This window comes from Drosophila erecta, unplaced genomic scaffold (assembly GCF_003286155.1).
Source record: "Drosophila erecta strain 14021-0224.00,06,07 unplaced genomic scaffold, DereRS2 tig00000126-arrow-pilon, whole genome shotgun sequence".
Classification (NCBI taxonomy): Eukaryota; Metazoa; Arthropoda; class Insecta; order Diptera; family Drosophilidae; genus Drosophila; species Drosophila erecta.
This window is the reverse complement of record NW_020825209.1, coordinates 3,999,729-4,020,334: the sequence shown is the minus strand read 5'-3', so window position 1 is coordinate 4,020,334 and position 20,606 is coordinate 3,999,729. Positions and strand designations below refer to the sequence as shown.

Below are 20,606 nucleotides of genomic sequence, written 5' to 3'. Positions count from 1 at the left end.
GGGGATTCTGGTGATGATTCTGGTGATGATTCTGGTGGTGATGCTGGTGATGGTGTTGATGATGCTGATCCAGCTGGGGAGAACTATTGCTCCCCGATCCTGAACCCGATCCACATCCCGATCCAGATCCAAAACCAGAAACATAACCGAAACCCGAACCTGAACCCGAACCCGAACCCGAACCGGAGCCCGAACCGGAGCCCGAACCTGAACCCGAACCTGAACCCGAACCCGAACCCGAACCCGAACCCGAAGCACTTGCCCCCGCGGAACTGCTGTTGTTGCTGCCACCGCTGCAGTACTGGAAGAGTAGATTCTACACCATATTCGCGTACTTATCCTGCGGCGACATGTAGTCCAGGCTGTTCTGGGAGAAGGCCTGCGCGGACACGGTGCCCGTGAAGGATGGCGATGGCGACAGTCCAAAGTTGGAGGCCGTGTAGCCCGAGTGGCCCATGTTGTAGTTGACCTGGTTCTGGTTGCTGAAGTACTCCATTTGGGAGTAGTAGCTGGGCGCCTGGGCGTAGTTGTTCGGATACTGCTGGTACTGATTGTGCCAGAAGTTGTACGAATCGTGATTGGACATGTAGGCGGCCGAGTGGGCGGCGGAGTGGTGGGCGGACTGGGCCGATTGGGCGGCGTGGGCCGCTGCGGCCGCCGATTGCGGCGACATGGGTGTGATGGGCGGCGATGGGGTGGTGATGCTGCTGCTGCTGTCCATCGGTGTGATGTTGCCGCCCGGCTGCAGCAGGCGCGGATTACTGCCAGCCGCCGTGCCATAGATGCTATGATGATGATGCACGCCGGCACCAATGTCGCCGCCAGCGTCCTTCAGCTGATCATAGGGCGAGCGGAGCAGATCCTGCGACACGCCCACACCAACGCCCACGCCCACGCCGACGCCCACGCCCACGCCCAAGTTGAGGCCGCCGGAGGAGGCGCCACCGCCGCCGCCGCCGCCACCACCGCCCACACTGGATCCATAGCCGCCGGACAAGTGCTCCTTTTTGCAAACGATGCTCACCGGACTGACGGACGTGGCCGGCGTGGGCAGCAGTGGCGAGGAGTTCTGGTGGGCGGCGGTCACGTTCAGGGCCGCCGCTGCTGCTGCGGCGGATAGGTGTCCGCCCGCCTGGCTTCCGCCGCCGCCGCCACCGCCGCCGCCGCTGCTGCTGCTGTTCGGCGTTGAGTTGCCTTGGTTGTTGTTGCTATTGTTGTTGGCCGACTGATTTGTACCGCCCGAGGCTGCCGCCGCGGCGGCGCTCAAAAAGGAACTGTGGTGCGTCTTGATCGATTGGGCCGCTGCCACCGCTGCCGCTGCACTGGCTGCCGCTGCCGCGGAGTTGTTGTTGCTGTTGTTGCCGCCGGAGGAGCCGCCGCCCTGCTGGCTGGACTGCGAGTTGCCCTGCTTTTGGCTCGACTTGTTGCTGTGGTTGCCGCCGGAGCTCTGTGTGTTGTTGTTGCTGCTGCTGCCGTTGTTGTTGCTGTTGCTGCGACTGTTGGCGGAGGAGCTGCTGCAGCTGGCGCCGCTGCCGCCGCTGGCGTTCTTGGAGCTGCTCAAGCTGTTCGACTGCTGCTGCTGCTGCAACTGCTGGCGGCACTTGGCGCGGCGGTTCTTGAACCACACCTGGAAAAATTGTCGAAGAGGTGAGTTGTTAGTGGGGATTTATTTGAATTTTTTTCTTAATTCCAGCTGGGAAAAGTTTGGCAACGTTTGTCAGATTGACCATTTTATAAATGCTTCACATTGCTGTACATCAATCACAATTCGAAATGGTGCCCCAGCCAAAAGAGTCTGTAAAATCAATCAACCATTGATATTACAAATTCGTGGCTATTCAAGCAAATCATGTGCCTACAAATTCTAAAGCTCCATCCCCCGGGAAAGTCCTGAAAATCGGAAAACAAGGTAAAACCGCAAACGAGCCAACAATTTACAACAAAAAAAAAAAAAAAAACAAAATAAAAACACAGACGAAAACAAAATCACTTTGAAGTTGGCCCACCCTGAGTTTCCTTTGAAGTTCATTAGAAGGACAAATCAAGTCGTCGACGGTTTTAAAACATCGCCAAATGTTGTCTAAATTTGTGCTAAACTTTGCAAAATTGCAAAAATTCCCAAGCTTAGTGTTGTCAATATTATTATGAAATTTGCGAGCAGTTCATTAAACGGAATCAAAGAAAATGGCATAGGAAATCAGAGCGGGCGAAGTCAAATCACAAAAGGGGATTTACGAATGCAAAATGGAATTGAAAATTGTAATTGAATTTCCAGTTTCCGAGTGGAGCGGGGCACTGCGTTGTGCTGACAAATAATGACATTTGATACGCCTTGTTTAATGCTCTTTTTTTCCTCGACTGGCTCCCCCTTTCTTTTTTTCCGAAAGGTTCGCCCTCAAACTCCCCTTGAAGTCAGCAGAAAAAACGGCAATGAAATGCTCGAGTGGCCGCAGCCGCGTGGCAAGTGTTAACTTCCCAAAAAAGGGGGAGGGAAGTTTCGGGTGGGCTGAGTGGGGGTGTGGGGCGGTAATAAATTCAGCTGTTTACCAAAGCACAAGCCATTAGCAAGCAACACCAACCCCAAACAACAAATCACTGAAATAACATTTGCCATGCAGTCCGCCTACTGCTTTTCCCTGCTTTTGCTTTTCGACTGCTTGGCCAGCAGCACTGCTTGTGCCTTGATTTGCGTCAACCAGAGTTGCCAGAGCTTTTTGGTATTGAACATGTTTCAACTGTGTACGGCTGCTGGCCAAACTTACTGTCTGAATGGCCAATTCTGTCCTTCATTGAGCCCAAAAAGATGCTTGTTTGAACTTTCTACGATCAATTGACAATTATTATTACATTTTGTTGTTGTCGTGCTCTCCAGCTTTTGGAGTCGCAAAAATGGTCTAGAATAAATAAAAATTTGAAACTTTTCGGCTATAAAATGCCTAATTCTGGCTGGAAAACCGCCATGTCCTCTGATCTGGCACTTAGCGGATTGTTTGCAGCCCCTTAAGCATAACAAACAAGACTAAGTGAATTCCTTGCGCTCGAGTGTGCCGCTTTATGGGCTGTTTATTGTTGTCCTCCTGTCTCCAGGATTCGCCCATTCTCCCGTCCACAAGGGATGCGTTTTCCGCCCAAGGGCGCGTTTGAGTGGGTGGTTATGGGTTTCCGGCCCACTTCATGGGTGGCTGTGGGTGGCAGGGGGGCGTGTGACAATATAATCGAGTCAATTTTTTGGCCACCGCCGCCACCGCCGCCGCCGGCTGTTGATGTAACTTTTCCTCTTTCTATTTGCTGGCAGCCGAACAGCGCGTGACTTTTTGCACTTGTTGTGGGTCCAGAGATCCCAAGCCCATGGGCTTGTGGGGGACAGCCCACAAAAACACCCCCCGCATAATTTATTCATTGCTCGCCGGGCAAACTAATTGATGTGGGAAAATTGCAGCCGCCGGCCATCAGGCACACGCCCACTTTCACGCCCACACGCCCCCCACAAATAAACAAACAAACGCAAACATTCAGTAGCAGCAAACTGGCAGAGACACTTGACTAAGGCAAACACTTGAGCCAAATTGTTGAGGCTGTGGGAATTCCGGATCTCTGGGTCCTTCAGAGACTCACCCAAAATATTCCATATACATTTCCCGAGTAAACATGAGGCCACGCATAGTTGGGAAATAAGCTATCAGACATTCCAAAAATGGTTGCTGAGCCAAAGTATGCAAGTTACCCATTTGATTACTTGGTGATTACTTTGCAAGCAAGTGTAATTTTCTGCATTTTCATTAACTTGATTCCCGGACTGACTCTTACTTTGGGCTTCAGCTAAACACACATATTAACATATCCACATTGCATTAACAAATTGAGAATTATGCATAACTCTTGCACCGTCTCTTTCTAAGCCCCATATATGCATCGGTCGCTTTCTTTCGCCCAAATGGGCATGAGTGAAATGCGCGAGTAATGGAAAGAGTGGAAATTGTTAATCCGCAATGGGAAAATTAATTTTATAAAACAGCTGTGCGGCAAAGTTTCCCTTTAGCTCTTCTCCCCTCATTTTTCGCAGCAGACAAATCCTTTTGCAACAAAGGAAAAGGGAAAATGGAAAACGTATAGAAAAAAGAGTTGGCTAAGTTTAGGTGCTCTCGCGCCCTCTCTATCACACCCATTGGTGCCGTCTCCTTCTCACTCTCGCTTACCAACCCCCGACGAAGAACAGCTGAAAACCAGGCGAACATATCTGGCATCCGAGGTGATAAAGGGAGAGGGAGGGGGCCAGGCGAAGGGTAGGCTACACCATGGAAAAAGTCCATTAGAAATCTAGAGTCTATCGGAGATGCTATAGGTGCTATATGAAACTGAAAACTTTATGAAACCACAATGTCTTCAGGATCCTAAAAATCTTTAATGACTTAATTACGAAGTTGTAAGTTTGTTCGTAATTTGAGAGAAAAAATATATTAAAAACCTATAGCTGTCATGAAAAGAGGGTTTCCTTTAAAGAGCTCCTGGTATCGTATCACCAAATAAACTGGAAGATTTTCTTTTGGTGCACAGGATCTGCAGAGCGGTTATTATTATTAGGGGATTGTGCCTGGCTGGGATTGGGATGTTTCTGGTGGTGGTGGTGCTGCTGCTACTGGTTTCCCACTTCGCCAGCTTGCCAGTTTGCCAGTTTCCCCGTGATTTATGACTGCCAGCGATGGCAGCCATCCAAACTCCGACCACCGACCACCGGCACCAAAATGGGGGGAAAAAAACGGAAGAGAAAAACCCGATCCGCACCCTGGAACGGCGAATGAAAACATTTGGGCGTAAATGTTTGCTCTGTTCTGGTGCAGATAAGCTGCGTAAAATTATTACGTTATTTGTATTGGTTGCAATCAACGCCCTCTCACTTGGAAACGAGACACAGCGACCCACCCCGGATGCCAAATACCGGATTCCGGATTCTGGGCTCTGGATCTCGCTACTGGGCCATAAAGATGCCTATCATTCAATTAATATTTACCAGGCCTAAGCCCCGGCCTCCTGATTATGACTCCGATTTCGTTGCGGGGATTCTGATTCTGATTTTGATTCTGTTTCTGATTCCGATTCTGTGTCTGTTTCTGTTTCTGTTTCTGATTCCGCTGCATATCCCGCCTTGGGGGTTAATGATTATTTATGTGAAACGCTATTCTGTTCCACTGACAACGTGGTGACCTTTGAATGGGGGCCCTGCTGCGAGGACTCAATGGCAATGTCATAAGGATGATAAGATGCCCTGAAGGTGGTCTGTCTATGTGTGACCTCTCAATATGGGTAGCATGCTTAATACGTTCTCAATTATTATTATAAGCCCATGTGCGAGACGCTGTAATTTTTATTTATTTTTTTAATCCACTTTAAATTCTAGTCAAACTATCCAGCTACAAACTCTTTCCCCTGCCGTCGGCAGTCTAGTTTTGCTCGGGCTAATTGAGTTGCTTGGCTTCCTGGGCAGCGCAAAACACGAAGCCCCAAACCACGGGTCTTGAGACCCCCAGACTAGCGGACCCCAATGCTGAATACCCAGTAGTCCCAGTAGTTCCCAAACCAAAAGCCAAAGCGAAAACCAAAAGCCAGACGCCTTGTAACATGCAAACGAGTCGTGTTTTACCTCAGCTGCTCCGCTCCCCCCGCTTTTTGGCATTTCCATTCGCAGTTTTCAGTCGGTTGGGGTTTTGTAAGGTTTTTCCTAGTTTTCCTGCCTGTAATCTGATACGTGACCGAGTGTGGGTGGCTATGTGTTTTTTATAAAAGTGTATGTGCATTGACATGTTGCGTTGCTCCAGGGGCACAGGTACAGTGGCTCGAAATGGGGCTAAGACTTGAGTCCTCAGCGCTGTGATCGGAATTTGTGCTGCGAGTATGTGCAACAGATTAGCACTTGGGAAATTGCGTTTTCTTCAAATAACTTGCATCAGTTTTAAAGCATATCTTTGGATTTCTCCGTGATGCAACCACTGTACGTGTCTGCGTTTGAAAACCATTTGAGAATCAGCCAAGCCAGAGTGACAACAACGCAGGAAACTGGCCGAGAAGAAGCGACATGTGTGGAAAAAGGGAAATCTATACAAATGTCAATTCCCAGCTACACCCCCGACATCACACACACTTCCTATATACATACATACATTCCCTGGTTTCTCCGGTGTGCATTACTGGAATCAATTGTGTAAGAAACGTAGCTTTGAAATGGAAACAATGCACAAGAAGGCAACGCAGCCGGTTCATGGGACATGTGCAAGGTGTCCTTGCTGCAGAGTCCTTCCTTCCTCACCAATCCTCACCACTCAGGCGGCCCGCACTCCCCCCTTGAAAATAGAACGTGTCGTTTTTCATTCGCAGCCGACCACTGCAGGGGCTTCCTTAATCGCTGTTGCTTTTTTCCGGCCAGGTCTTTAAAGTTGGCTTGCTACTAACTGTCTTTTCCCCAGCGGCTTGTGACCGTGTCTTAACAAGGCTTTAAGGACGCGTCCGATTTTCATATCTTCACCTAAAGCAGCACCTATCTTCCTTTGCAGTTCCGTGCAAGTTTCGGTTTATATGTGCCTCAAGTGTGATGCAAGTTGCATGTTGCTTGCGGGACTTGCGCTTGCAACCCTGCAGTGTCACGTCCTCAAATGACTCGGACAAAAGCGGCGGCTAACAAAGCAAGGGCAAGCAAAGCAAAGCAAAAGCAGAAGCAGCAGAAAAGCAAACAAATCGATAGATCAATGTAGCTGTTGCCAATAATGTTTATTTTTTTGTGCGCTCGCCGGGCGTTGTGTGTTTTCATTGCAGTTGCAGTGTCCAAAACGATCGATGTTGCGGCTGTGTTTGCCGAGGAAATTACCAATGGAGATGACAGTTTTTCCAGCAACCGGAAACTGTGATCGTTTTTGGGCCATTTGGCAGTTTTTGGGCCAACGGCGCTAGGGAATTGCCTCTGTTTGTTTAGGCCCTATCGTGGACACCTAAACAAACAGACGATACCGCCGCGTCCTTATTCAACCGAAAATTGAGTTGTACAATTTGCCGTCATCGTGATCATCTGGCTGACGCTAGAAATTAGCGCAAATTATGCTCGACTAATGCCTTGAGCAAACTCCAGTTACTTCAGCTTTTATTTCCCATCCAATATCCTGAAGGGGTGACTTGTCATGCCCCGCAAATACTTTGGGCAAATATACGGAATTTGTATCGCCCCGTTTTCCTTCGAGGGGGAATCACGGACTTCTCGGAAACGGAACTGCCAGTCTATTTGCATTGGAAGTCATCAGATCTGTTCGCTCCATATGCGTATGCGAGTATGGCACCACCCCCATATCCTGCCTGTACATATATCCTGCTCAACAATCTGTTACGAGCTGTTGTAATTTGTTTGTTTTATGGATTTCCTTCGACGTCCGCCGCATTGCCGGCATTTTTCGAGGGCATTTCGCCTAATTAAACCAACTATACAAGTGTATCTGTGCGAGTTGTTGTGGGTTAAAAGCTCACATGTGCGGGTAATCGTAATCGTAATCGTAATGGGCGTGTGCCCAAGGCACTGAGGCTTCCGAAGTCAAAAAACGAGTTAGCAGGTCAGCAAGTGTTTGTATTTGCCTTTGGGGGCGGAGGGAAGTTAAGGGGAAATGCGATACGGCAGTTTTTGGGGGGAATTGCAGAAGATTAGCTAAGTAATTACTGAGCTAATCAATGCTCTGGTTAGCAGGCAAAAATACTTAAAAAGTGGTATCAAATAATTACGATTATCAAGGAAACTAACTTGTGGGATCAACTGAAAACCTCACACAATCCTCGCTCACATAGCCCACTTTCCTCTTGCCAAGTTTCATATTGATAGCATTACAAGTCGCCCAGTTATGAAGACGTGCTTACCTGTACTCTGGATTCGGGCAGATTGATCTTGAGGGCCACTTCTTCGCGCATGAATATGTCCGGGTAACGGGTCTTGCCAAACAGGGCTTCCAAAACGTCCAATTGGGCGCGTGTGAATGTGGTGCGTTCGCGACGCTGTTTGCGTGTGTTGACGCCTGGATAGCATAGATCGCATAATGGGGAGAAACGAAAAGGGATACAAATTATAAGTTATAGAGTTCCCAAGCGGTAGTGAGTGCCTAACCGAATGTGCTGAAAGTTTTCTTTGTGCGGCTTTGGCGTTACGCATACGCCGTGGATGTCGTGACTTTTCCCAGTAATATTTTCGGCTCTAACCGTTATTTTGCTGCCCGTCGGCTGTGTGCGCTACTCTCATACCACTACACTTCGTGTGCCTGTGTGTGAGTCTGTGTGTGTGTGAGTCTGTGTGAGTCTGTGTGATGTGGCTGAACAGCAACCCCCGAAAAATGCGATGGCCAACCCCTGAAAGAATAAAAAGGACTGGCAGAGGAACCAACCCCCGAGCAGCAGCCGCCCCAAAGACGCGACTCCCTTTTTTCAGTACATAGTGTTCCATATATACAGCGTATATAGTATGCGCGTGTGTGTGCGCCTGTGTGTGTGTGTGCGTACTAAGCCGCCGCATTGTTTGCCCTGTCAGCTCTCTCTGTCGCTCACCCTCGATGGCTCGAAAAGTCCGAAAACCCGAAACATCAAGATCGAGACTTTGCCATCGGCCCACTCCCTATATTTATATTTCTTTTTGTCCCAAATACACCCCGACCATGCGACTATACGACTGTATGGCCCTCCCTTTCTGGCTCTATCAAAAATTAATGAGTTAGTCATTTTGGTCATGAATTTATAAATTGAATAAAAAACTTCACTTCACTTTGCAGCTGCCGCATTTCGTTTACGCTTACGCTTACGTTTACGTTTCAGTGTCAGTTTCGTTTTCGCTTTCAAAATGGTTGCCAACTTGGTTTATTTCTTTATATCCACACAATTAATTGCAATTTGTGTCTCTCCTTTTTTTTTCTTTTTGGGATACTTAATATTATGATTTTTGCCTTGGCTTTATGGAGAGAGCGCGTTCGTTTAATTAACTGCACCTATAAATTGTTGACTCTTTCAAATATTTTTTATGGCTAATTTATGGAGTTTCCTGGAAGGTCTTTCGATCGAGCAAAATAGCTCAAGGTTTGAGCAACTAAGATTTCAGAACCGTATTGTAAAAGAACTGCTGATTTTTTATTATAAGCCCTAAGTTTTTATTTCACCGTAAGTCGTCTGATACTTGCTTTTTTCTTCTCCATTAATGTTTTTCTTCATTATGGCCTCTTTCATCATGGTATATCTATATTGTCGCCACAACTAGCTTATATAACAAGTTAAAATTCTGTCAATTACTTGGCTTATTACAGCAGTAAGGCAAAAAAATACACAAATTGATTGCGGGTATGAAATGGTTGTTTTCTTTTTATCATTTTTCTTTTTTGATGATTTTCAGTCTTTTTATTTCAGTCGTTCAATAATTTTGTGTGTGCCGCTTGGCCAGAGAGTCTTTTGTTGGCATTTTGTAGCCAATTTTTTGTGATTTTTGTCAGGTTTTGTTTGTCATTTGCAGCGTCACCGAGCGAAGCGAAAAAACTGGAACCGAAAAGCTGAATCTAAAGCTGAAAACTTGAAGATAAAGTCGCCGAGGAGACCGAAGACTCTGGAGACTCCAAAAACTGCCCGAAGCTCATTATTCATTTTGACAATTTTACTGATAATGATGCAATATCGATGCGAACTGACATTGAAAGCCAGCAAAACGAAGAGGAAGCCGGACTATGCAGTGGGAAAAACAGAATGATACAAAAAATACAGTCGTATGAAAATTGCCCATTCAAATGAATGCTATGTGCTTCATACTAAAAATCCCTAAAGAGCCCTATAAACTGTAGCATCACACGAATCCCTTTGAACCTTTAATGCTATCACACCGAATCGCTGCGCATTTCGCCGCAGTGTAGCGTTTGTATCTGGCAGTCTGTTCTGCCAACTTTCAGCACATTTGAGCGATCTGGTTTGCTTACGTGCTGCACAGATTTGTGCATATACCAAAATTGTCGATGCGATATTTACCCCACATACCTTGGGAGAACCCGACGGCCTCCAGTCCGTGTGGGAGGCCGAAGGGCCCCAGCGAGGGCATGGGCATGCCGGGCGGCAGGGGTCCGTGGGGCACCGAGTGGTGCGGATGCGGACCCCCGTAACTGTGCGGATGGGGGCCCAAATCGCCCGACTTGAGGAAGCCCGCCGCCATCAAGGCCTCGGTCGAGTGCAGCGCCACGTTGAAGCTGTGTGTCTCCACTGGCCTCAGGCTTGTAGAATCCGTAACTCTGGCTGGAGCTGGCGGGAGCTGGCTGGATCGGTCCACCAGGTCACTCACGTATTCCGATCGATGTTCGTGTATGGATGATCGCTGTTTAGAGCGCTCTAGGTCCTCTCAGTCGGATCTGCAAGGGAGTCAGGAGTTCGTAATTAATGTTTGTAATTAAGCAAGTTGGTAACGAGAGAGTAGCTGGATTATTTCCATTGTTTCCAAGTTCCTGACCCACTAATATGGTTGAAGCACAACTGAATCATAAGTTACTTGGCACTTTATCACTTGGCATTCTTTATCAGTTAAATGCTTGCTTAGCCCATCGCGATATGAAAATGGATTCTCACAAGAGAAGTCAAGATATGGAAATCAGTGCGAGAAGCAGTTGATGCCAGCAAATCACTCACATCGCCAATTATCTGTGAAATTCACTGGGCTATGTTGCTTGTTTGTTGTGGGCTAAGCTCTTGCCACGAGTTCCAATTACATTCTAAGATCGAGACCAAACAGAACCGGGACTTATAAGGCAGGTCTAGGTCTTGATCTATGGGTGTCTGTGCCACCATCTCTGTCTGCCGCCTATAGCCGTCTCTATCGCGCCCTCGCGCGCTCTATCGCCCACTCACGATCGTTCCTTGCGGTTTAATCCCGAGGTTTGCCTATGATGTAAAATCTTCTAATCTGGGCACCGCACTCAGCCCGGGAAGATTACCCAACCGCCTCCAGAACCAGGGTTCCGAGTCCCGAGATCCCGAGATCCCGAGTCCCGCCGAAGCCCGAATCCCAAAACCCGAACACCGATACGAAGTCGCATTCGGGCTTATCTTGCGGTTTAAAGATCTTTGATCTGCGCTTAGCCGCAGGATTATTTCAGACACTTACTAACACAGATGAGGAATATCTACGGGGAGGAGACCGCCTGATCCAGGACAATGGGCATTAAGACTAAGCCCAGAAAGAGACAACTAGCCTGGATTAGATTCCCTTTGTGCGCATTTTCTCCACTTTCGGCAGTTTTCGTGCGAAAAAAATTAGCACTATTTGGCCGGGAGTGTAGGGAAAGAATGTCCAAATAGTTTGAAAAACGGTTGTAATTGCGGAATTAGCACGAACACCTCTCGCATTGTTTTGAAATTGAATACCGCACATGGAATACGGAACTATTTGTCACATCAGGAGAAAGAGATACAAGTATATCCACATACGATGAGTATATGTAAAATTTGTTTTGTTTTGTCATGTCGTTTTCATGGCTCAATGCATTCCGGCCTCAATATGCAGCCGCAAATACATCGAGATACCGAGATGCGAAAAACAAAAAGCACCGAAACCGAAACAGAAACAGAAACCGAATCCCAAACCAAACCCGACCCTGATATAGCACCCGATATGGTGCCCCGATCCCCGATGGGCGATGGGCGATGTGCGATGTGCGATGACAGACCCGGAGCCTGTTCCTCCTGCCCTCCGAATTCCCAAATTACATGCTCACGCGCACACGCAAATTAATAACACATCTGGCTTCAATTCGAGAGGCAGGGCAGCGAACAAAAAAGAGCACAGGGAAAGAGACAGCGAGAGATATGCTCTATAAAGGATTCTCCCCTAACCATCCACCAACGAGCGTACAGTTCGCTGCCCATCGGAACCAAAGTCGTAATTAATAGTTGCAAAGTTGCAGTATGCGATGCCACCAGTAATATCATTATGATTATGCACAACAGGTTGTGATTACCAAAACTATTTCGAACTGAAAGAGATATGACTTCAACTTCTAAGCCACAACACCAAGTTCACCTGTGCGCATCACTTGAACTGTGATTTTAGCCATATTTAGGACTAAGGCTGAACATATATAATCACGAAAAATAAGAACTTGAATATCCAAGCAATCACAACTCAAATTAGAGTTCCCATGGCTCCTATTTAGCCAACTTCCATTAACCAAAATTTCACAAACGATCGAAGGAGGTAAAAATGTGAAATGTAGGTCCAAAAAAAATAAAAATAAAAAACCCCCGTCGACAAACTCTCAGCATCTGTCAAAAAACCGAATGTGACACATTTTCGGAAACAACCCGGGAAGAAATGGAATGGTATGGAATGGCGATCTACGGCTCTACGTGATTTTCTAGACATTTCAGCCCCCTTTGGCCTGCCGCCCTCGCTGATTATGAAAAATCATGGTAAATGGCAAAACGAGTAAAATAAAAAAAATAAAATAAAAAAAGAAGAGGAAAACAAGAAGGCCCCGCTGGCATTTTTTTTTTTTTTTTTTTTTTTTCATTTTTCTGCTTTTTTGAAGAGATCCATTGTGAGGCCGAAACGAGTCGAGGCAAAATCATTTGGGCTGGACATATATCACGTACGAACAGCGGACACTTTCATTATACATAAATTCCACTCGGCATTTTCTGATTTTTTAGTTTTACCGATCTGCTGATTTGCTCGATTCTGAGCTGGTGTTTTTCAATTTCCACTCTCGATTTCTATTTCTACACCCATTTCCGCCGCACAACATTTCAATTCGTTTGTCCACGCGTAATTACGGTCAAAATAATATTTATTGGACAAACAGCCGGGAGGAAAACAAAATAATGCCCAGAAATTCGAAGATCCAGCGATGCCATGGCTACCGTAAAATCTTGGGGGTTTTCGCTTTTTCGGTTTTTCGGTTTTCTAGAGTGCGGGGGTACTGAACCCTTTATAAGCCCGCACATCCAAGTGTTTTGGTTCGCTGATGATCCGGCTGACGGTCCCTGGGAAAGTCGCAGAGTCTCAAAATACGAAGATTCGAATAGAAATCGAACTGCCACTTGGCTACTGTTCATCTGGGCCATGGGAATGGATCTCCGCGCCGCTTGCCCCCATGATTAATGGTCGGACTTTGCATAACTTTCGGTCTACGCATTTGGCTCTGACTAATATGAAATATTAAATGCCCGTCTCTGCGATCGCATACTTATATCTATATTTAAGTTAGTCAGTGCTGTGTGCTGTGTGCAGCTGTCAGGAGTGCTAACCTGTCAGTCGCCGGATCGCAGTTAGTAGTAATCGCCGCTAGTTTCTGGTAGTCGCTGCTATTAGCCGCCTTAACAAGCCCCGCAACAACTTAATGTGGCCGGGCGTATTGCACATTTTCCTACTGCACACTGGCCAGCAGCCAGTGAAATCAGATTCCACTGTTTTGGAGTGCCATACCAGTTGGTAAGCCCCATTTGGCGGATCTATCATGGAGATAAATACAGGTCTCTATCGTTAAAAGCATTTATTTCCCTCAATCTTATTTGCCGTCGCTGTCCAGAAACGATGCAATGCAAAAGTTCTTTCAGAGACACTTAGTAATATTGTTTTACTTGACCAATGTTGAGTTCTAAGCTTTTTTATGATCAACAATTGGGATGCACCAGCCGCTCTGCTAAACCCAAGTCTCCAGCCAGTGTAAGTCGCACATTCGTCTATATGGATAACGCGTTATGGCAGCGAAAGAGATGGAAGCACACAAACCGAAAGAGGTGGCAGATGAAAAATGCATTTCTCAGGCTCATTTACATTGAGCCGCGGCTACTGGAATATGGTATACATATATGTACATGCGGCATGGTATATGGGTTGGCACGGCATGAAACCCAAACTAGACGGTCCGAAGACCCGAAGTCCGAGTTCGAGTCTGAGTCTGAGTCTGAGTCTGAGTCTGAGTCTGAGTTTCTGTTTCTGCTGCTGAGGCGGCTGGTCTAGCATAATAAGCCTGTCTGCCTGTCTGTCTGTCTCTTTGGCAATAATGCAACTTAATAAATGCAACAAAGAACGAGAAGTAGAAGTGGTGCCCCAAGTATAAAGTATAAAGTATAAAGTAGCCACTGCAACAGTCACGTTCCGAAAAAAAAGGAAAAAAGAAAAATAACGCAAAGAGAAGAAAACGGGTAGGAAAAACTCGGATCTAGTCGCGCTGCCATTTCTACGCAAATGCATTTTGACATTTAAATTTGCAATTTTCGCATAAAATTATATTTATTTATTCCAGCTGGCTTTGGTGAAAAGTGCAACCTTGCTGCCGCTGGAGGATCGGATCGCGATTATGATGATGATGAGATGTGGATGTGGATGTGGATGTGGATATGGATGTTGATGTGGATTCCAGCTACTGACTTTTGACTTTGACGTTGACGTTGGCTGAAGTTTAATTAAGCAACGTGCCAAATAATTGAAAAAGTGTGAAGATTTGACAAGTTTAAGAGGCATTAAAATCTAGCCTCCAACTATGAGTGTACATAGTCGGAGGCATATACATACATATGTACATATATGTATGTGGCCTAGAAATCAAACGACTAACTGTTTGTGGCGCTGCGACAACTTTTCCACTTGCCCACATTTTTTAATTAGTTTCTGTATTTTCGCTTATCGCTCGGCAAATTACTTATTATTTGCCTAATCGAATTGACACATGAGCAGACGTCGGTGTAATTAACAGATACGAGGCAGATTGCTCAATCACAGTAATCTATCGTCTATAGATTAAGCATAATCCCCGACTTGTCCAGTTAAACGGACTCCCTTCAAACCAGAATGGCGATATATGATGGATATACCCAACTATGCTAATGAATTGCCGTTTTTAATTGCTTTCCCATTAAGTTAACAATTAGCGATTTGGCAGGGTTATCAGATAAACGGCAAATGAATCGAGTTAAACGAATTTCAATTGTACGAGTATAATCAAGAAGTTTATATTTTTCAATAGGATTTTTCCGCATAAAATATTTTAATCGGTATAGCTCGAAAAATACCTATTCTTAGATCTACCTGTTCAATCACTGGCCACTTTTGTGGCACACAAAACCCAATAAATTTCCATAAAATTGCTTTTAATTCAACAAATTTCTGGCTTTACATCATGTCTCTGCTTCTTCCCACAAAGCGAACTAAAAATAACAGAAAAAATGTTGAATGAATTGCGCTTGTTGTTTTGGTTATTGTGGTTGCCGTGTACAAATGATTGCATCATGGACAGTGGACCAAAAATAAAAAAAAATATATCAATAATAGACTAATAGAGTAAAGAGCCCCAGTCGAATCACAACACAAACAACAACGGCAAGAAAAACAACGACAGCGGCTAGAAAAACTTATTATTTGACGCATTGTCAATGTGATCTTGATAAGTCGAAACTGGAAATGGAACCTGAAAAATGAAAACTGAAGACTGAAGACTGAAGACTGACAAAAAATAAACCTCCGCTCCGTCTGAGTGATTTCTATTTAAATGGCTTTGTCAACGAAATTTGAGAAGTGAACAGCAACAACACCGCCAGTATCGCGTAATGAGCAAAGAGTGAAGAGAGATAAAAATTAATAATACAAATAATTGGTAGGGTAAAAATTAAGGGGAGGGGGCAAGGAAAAAAACAGTAAGTGCGTCCAAGAAACGCCAGATGAAATGAAATAAAATGAAACGAAATGAAACCTCACTTAAGGCGAGGCGACGCCAAAAGAGATTGACAAAAGATGACGACAAAAAAAGGCAACACCAGAGCCGATCTCCCAGGTACGAGCATATATATCCATACCCATACCCATACCCATGCCAAGTGTGTGGGAGTTCGAACTGAGCCCCAACCAAACCGATCCGAAAGATTTGGGGCGTGCTAGGGAAGCGGAACAATGGATACCGTTCCACAGTGAGCGAAAATATACCCACATACTCGAATCGTAGTATAACTATCGTAGTATTTTGAACTCTAATCAACAGTCAATAAAGGTTGGTGCTAAAAACATATACTTTTCGTTAGACTGTTTCAAGTTTTGCCTGGTAAATACTGTTAATTGTAATATCATATCATGCCACACAGGAATATCGTACAGAAGTAATTCTAATGAATACTTGATAAGATCATTGCCTTATGAATCAACAACTGCGACCACTTTTTTGCAGTGCAGCCTTAGAGCGAAATTCACTTATTCGCTGGGAGTTATGGATATCCGCGATAAGGTATCAAATGTGTCGCGACGCGATCTCGGCGACTTTCAATTCACAATCGACAGCGCTGGGCGGATGTTGTGAATGAATGAATGAATTGGCATTGGAAGATTGGTACATTGGGGTATTGTGGGACTGAGGGGATCTAGGCAGGGCCAACAAGCACCAGCGTGGGTGAGACCCAATTGATCCCAAGAGATCCCCACAAACTTCACAAGCTCCACAAACTCCGTATCCGAATCCGAATCCGAATCTGAATCTGAATCCGAGTTCCAGCGCAACACTTTGATTCGAATGGAGAAAGACCATCGGAGCGGGAGAAAAATGAATCGACTTGCATATTAATATTCAGTTGCTTTATGTTAGAAAACCATATGCAAATTAATAATAAAACAGAACAACAAAGTAGCCTGCGAGGAGTCAACGTATTATTCAGATATTTTAATTTATAGCCACCGCTTTGAAATTAGACGATCCGATCGCTGGGATCGGGAAGTGGTGATGTGGGGAAGTGGGGAATATGTGTGAATAATGTGACCCGAACGGGTCCGTCGGCTGACTTCTATTGTATCTAGTATTGGTTTTCTTCGGGTTTCTTTGCCGTTGCCCCTATCATTTGGTAGCCTCTTTCTATATCATATTTCTCGCATCGATTTTGTCGGGTCTTGCTGGCTTCTTTTTGTTTTGCCTAATTAGGGGAGGCGGCCTTAATATGCCCATTAAAATTATGAAAATCATAACGAATCTCCGAAACGCGCATTTTCTCACATTACGATGCGCACATTAGTCACAGGCGGAATTTCCTGGACGAAACCAGATTTCAAGAAAGGCTCCACCATATCCCTCCCGAAGAGCTGAAATAACTAATTGGGAATAGGTAATTCTGTTCTTGGACTAGGAAGGCCCCAAACTCAATGAATTGTATCCCAATTAAAGACTCCTAAGACCCATTGAAACTGAAGCTAAATAAAGCGTATTATATGTAGAAAAATAATATCGGCTGATGATAAGATTTGAATAAATATCTTAAGCTTGTAAGTAGCTATCAGGTATTTTCGCTGCAAAACCAAAGATCTATCAAGTTCGTCTAATGGTAAATAAAAAACGAAAAGTATCATACAATATCTCTAGAAGTTCAGCTTTTAATAGAAGTGTCTTCAATTGATAAGGAAAAAGCATATATCTAAGCTGTGCAGGTTGTAAATTCTTCCAATATTATTCCAAATCTAAAGTCCTAAGATTTCAGACTGTAGCAAAAAGGGTCTTTTGACCTAAGATCTCTGCTGAATAAACAAGTTGATAAGAGTAATCCCTAAGATACATTCCCGCCCCCAACAACTACTTAGGTCTACCGATTCCCCAGTTAATCCGTGCTTATCTCCCGGCTCCACATTCCTGGCTGGATATATAGATTGCTACCGATTTCTCGATATCGGCGGATCGCACTCACCGAAAAAAAAACACAAACAAAACTAGGAGCAAAACGGTGCTGTATTCCAATGGCGACTTGTTTACGGATCCAGCTACTATATGGTTATGGCATAGGTAAATTTTATATATATATATGTATATATATATATATTGTATTCCAGAGATGTATTAGGCGATGTTTATGGTTTAGCACTGGCAACACGGTAAAAAAACAGATTCTCGTCACTTTGCACTGGGCTATGTCCAAAGGGACATATCTCTCTGTATTACTTAGTATTCTCCTCTGGCTCTTTGTTTCTCTATAGCTGTGTTAGCTACAGCTACTTGTTTTGATATTTGTTTATTTGTGTTTGGTTTGGTTTGGCTTGGTTTGCTTCGATTTGATTCGGTTTGGCGACGGCGAATTGATTGTTGTTATTGGCTTGCGCTGGTGCTTGCTTGCTTATCGGCGAACGCGGCGAGTGGCGAGAGCGATCGAACGAGCGGCGAACGGGGCGAATGAGCAACTGAGCAACTGGGCGACGGACGACGCACAAAAACAACCCGAGCGGCACGAAAGTTACTCTGGAAATGAATTGCGGTACACCTTCCACGGACGACGGCAGCGGCGGCAGCAGCGCAGCGAGCAGCGGGCAGCGGGCAGAGGGCGGGCAGAGCAAAAGTCGTTCGACCAGAGTCTGCGAAAAAAGAAAAACAACAAGAAAAAATGTTGGAAGAAGAGGCAGGAAAAAAACAACAAACAAACACCAGCGGTGGTGGAAGCGAGAGGGAGAACGAGTGAGTGCCTGCTTTTAGCAATGGCTGCCCGGCTCTCAACCGCGCGATAGAGTGAGATAGCCTTAGTTCCGCTCCGTACCAGTTGTATCTCTCTCTCTCACTCTCACCGGCCATCTCTCTCGCTCGCCGCTTACGAGCTTGCCGAGTGGGAGCGAGACAACTGCTGGTGGTACCGTTTGCTGAGCAGCTGTATTTACCGCTGTGTTGTTGCTGCTGCGCGTGTGTACGCCTGTGTGTGCATGTGTGTGCGTGTGTGTGCGTGTGTATAGGTAGCTAGTGAGCGTTTGAGTGTGGGACCACACCCCAAAAAAATACAGTTCAACAACTTTGTTGTTGCCACAAGAGAAAAAAACGAGGACCAAAAAATACATAGTCATAAAAGGAGAAAAAAAACAGCAACAACGTACCTTCGTATTTTTGCGCGGCAGCAATGAAATTTTAATGAAAACGACAAGACAGCGAAAACAACGCAAAAATTTGTTAGCTAACAGCCAAAGATAAGGAAAAGGGGGTGGCGACGGGCGTTTAAAGGACGCTGGTCAGTACCGCTACTCCTGCTGCTGCTTCTTCTTCTTCTCCTTCTGCGACGCAAATTGTCATGCACACACAAGACCAGCGGCGAAAGCGGGAATGGGATGGGGAGTGCCAGCCACTCACACTTGGCACGCCCCCTCTCTTTCTCCCCAATGGGCGGCCCCATTGTTCAATTATCATTTACGCAAAGTGAGACGAAAAGAATCGAAACTAAAGGTGGATTTCGGTTTAAAGCAAAGTTTGTTATTCGGTGATTAAGAATTCTATAAAAGGGGTCATTAAATGTATAATGATGAAATATCAATAAATAGATATAAATATCATAATTATCAGTATGATTATGTTCTGCAAAACTGTATATTTTTTAGTTGTTTTATTAGATTTCATTTTCAAAATAAAAACAATTCCTTTTTTAGAATTATATGGAAACTTAAATGATTAACTAACTGTAAATGATATTGTCAAGCGACCAAGCATTTTTTTGGCCCAACTTTTTTTCTGTTATATTTTTGCTTTGTAGCTGACGCAGGAAAGAAATTCGAGGAGTGGGGCATTTTGGGGACCAGCGGAAAAAACCTTATCAAATTTTTATGACAATTTGAAATAGCTGACGACAGTTGTTGTGGCCATCTCGCTCGCACTAACGGGGCGAACAGGGGGGGTGCGAGAAAATGTTGCACAAATATTTTATGGATTTTTCTTGTTGAAATTGCTGTGTGCGTTTTTTTTATTCAGCTCCCGCACTTTTGCCATTTCCAGGCGGGCAAATTAAATTGTTGCGGCTAATTGATGTGTAGATGAAACATGGGGCAATTACTCTTCGAGGGGAAAAGCTTAGCGCACAAATTGGGGCTCGAACAACAACAGGAAATCTCGGAAAAATTCTCGCTGTAGAATGTCCGTAATGAAAGAAAAACTCATTTTCTTAAAATGTTTTTGGAGTAAAACTCAGAGAAGCAAAAATCGCGCGGAAATGGAAAAGTTTCAGTTAAACAACAACCGTAATTTATGTTAAAATACAGCATAGTTTCCAAGTAGGATACCAAATTTGTATATTAACTACGAACATATTCTCCGAAATAGTTAATTTAAACGTTGAATAAATTTATTTTTGTTTTCAGTTCTAGATCTAAGCATATGTATGGCAATTGTGGACAAATTCAACTACCTTCATTGAAATAAAACTCCACCAAATTTGTTCGATGTCCTTTAGAGTGTAAGTAAATTTCGCGTGAATTTCATTATTTCAGAATAAATAAAACATCTGCAAACACGAAAATTGTATCTTTCAGTTCGGCCCTTTTCAACGCCAGCGAATTAAACCCTGGAAAACAAGCAAATAAAAAATGCACAGCAAGTAAAAAACCGATTTGAAAAGTTGAGCGCACATATGTATGTACACGTGGGTGTACTTTTGCCATCATTTTTTATTTTCTCCCCATTTTTTGTTGTTCGCGAGTCGCCAGCCGCGAAAAGTTCGCCGCCATTTGCCCCAAAACATTTTTCATAGGCGACAGTTTTGATTGCTCCGTGGGGCAAGAAAAAAAAACTCTGAAGGTGGGGGTGGTCTTATATGTGGGTGTTCAGGTTTACGACTAGAAACGCAGGGAACTTGCCTTGCTCTCCCCC

At 44.9% G+C, this 20,606-nt stretch overlaps 1 protein-coding gene across 1 annotated transcript; it reads right to left on the bottom strand.

Annotated features, from left to right (window-relative positions):
• Positions 1–249: 249 nt before the first annotated feature.
• LOC6549708 (homeotic protein ocelliless) lies at positions 250–18,345 on the bottom strand. The gene is made up of 4 exons (XM_015155604.2): positions 17,686–18,345; positions 10,015–10,388; positions 7,885–8,039; positions 250–1,627 (listed from the first exon to the last, which is right to left on the bottom strand). Exons 2-4 carry the CDS (start codon positions 10,193–10,195, stop codon positions 317–319), a joined length of 1,647 nt encoding a protein of 548 aa, XP_015011090.1. The 5' UTR covers positions 10,196–10,388; positions 17,686–18,345; the 3' UTR covers positions 250–316.
• Positions 18,346–20,606: the final 2,261 nt, after the last annotated feature.

Excerpts from the sequence above, each read along its gene's own strand:
- LOC6549708 (XM_015155604.2), bottom strand. The coding sequence starts at position 10,195 with ATGGCGGCGGGCTTCCTCAAGTCGGGCGATTTGGGCCCCCATCCGCAC. Across the intron at positions 8,040-10,014 it reads GTTCTCCCAAGGTATGTGGG|GCGTCAACACACGCAAACAG; the intron begins GTAAATATCGCA and ends TATGCTATCCAG. Across the intron at positions 1,628-7,884 it reads TGCCCGAATCCAGAGTACAG|GTGTGGTTCAAGAACCGCCG; the intron begins GTAAGCACGTCT and ends CAATTTTTCCAG.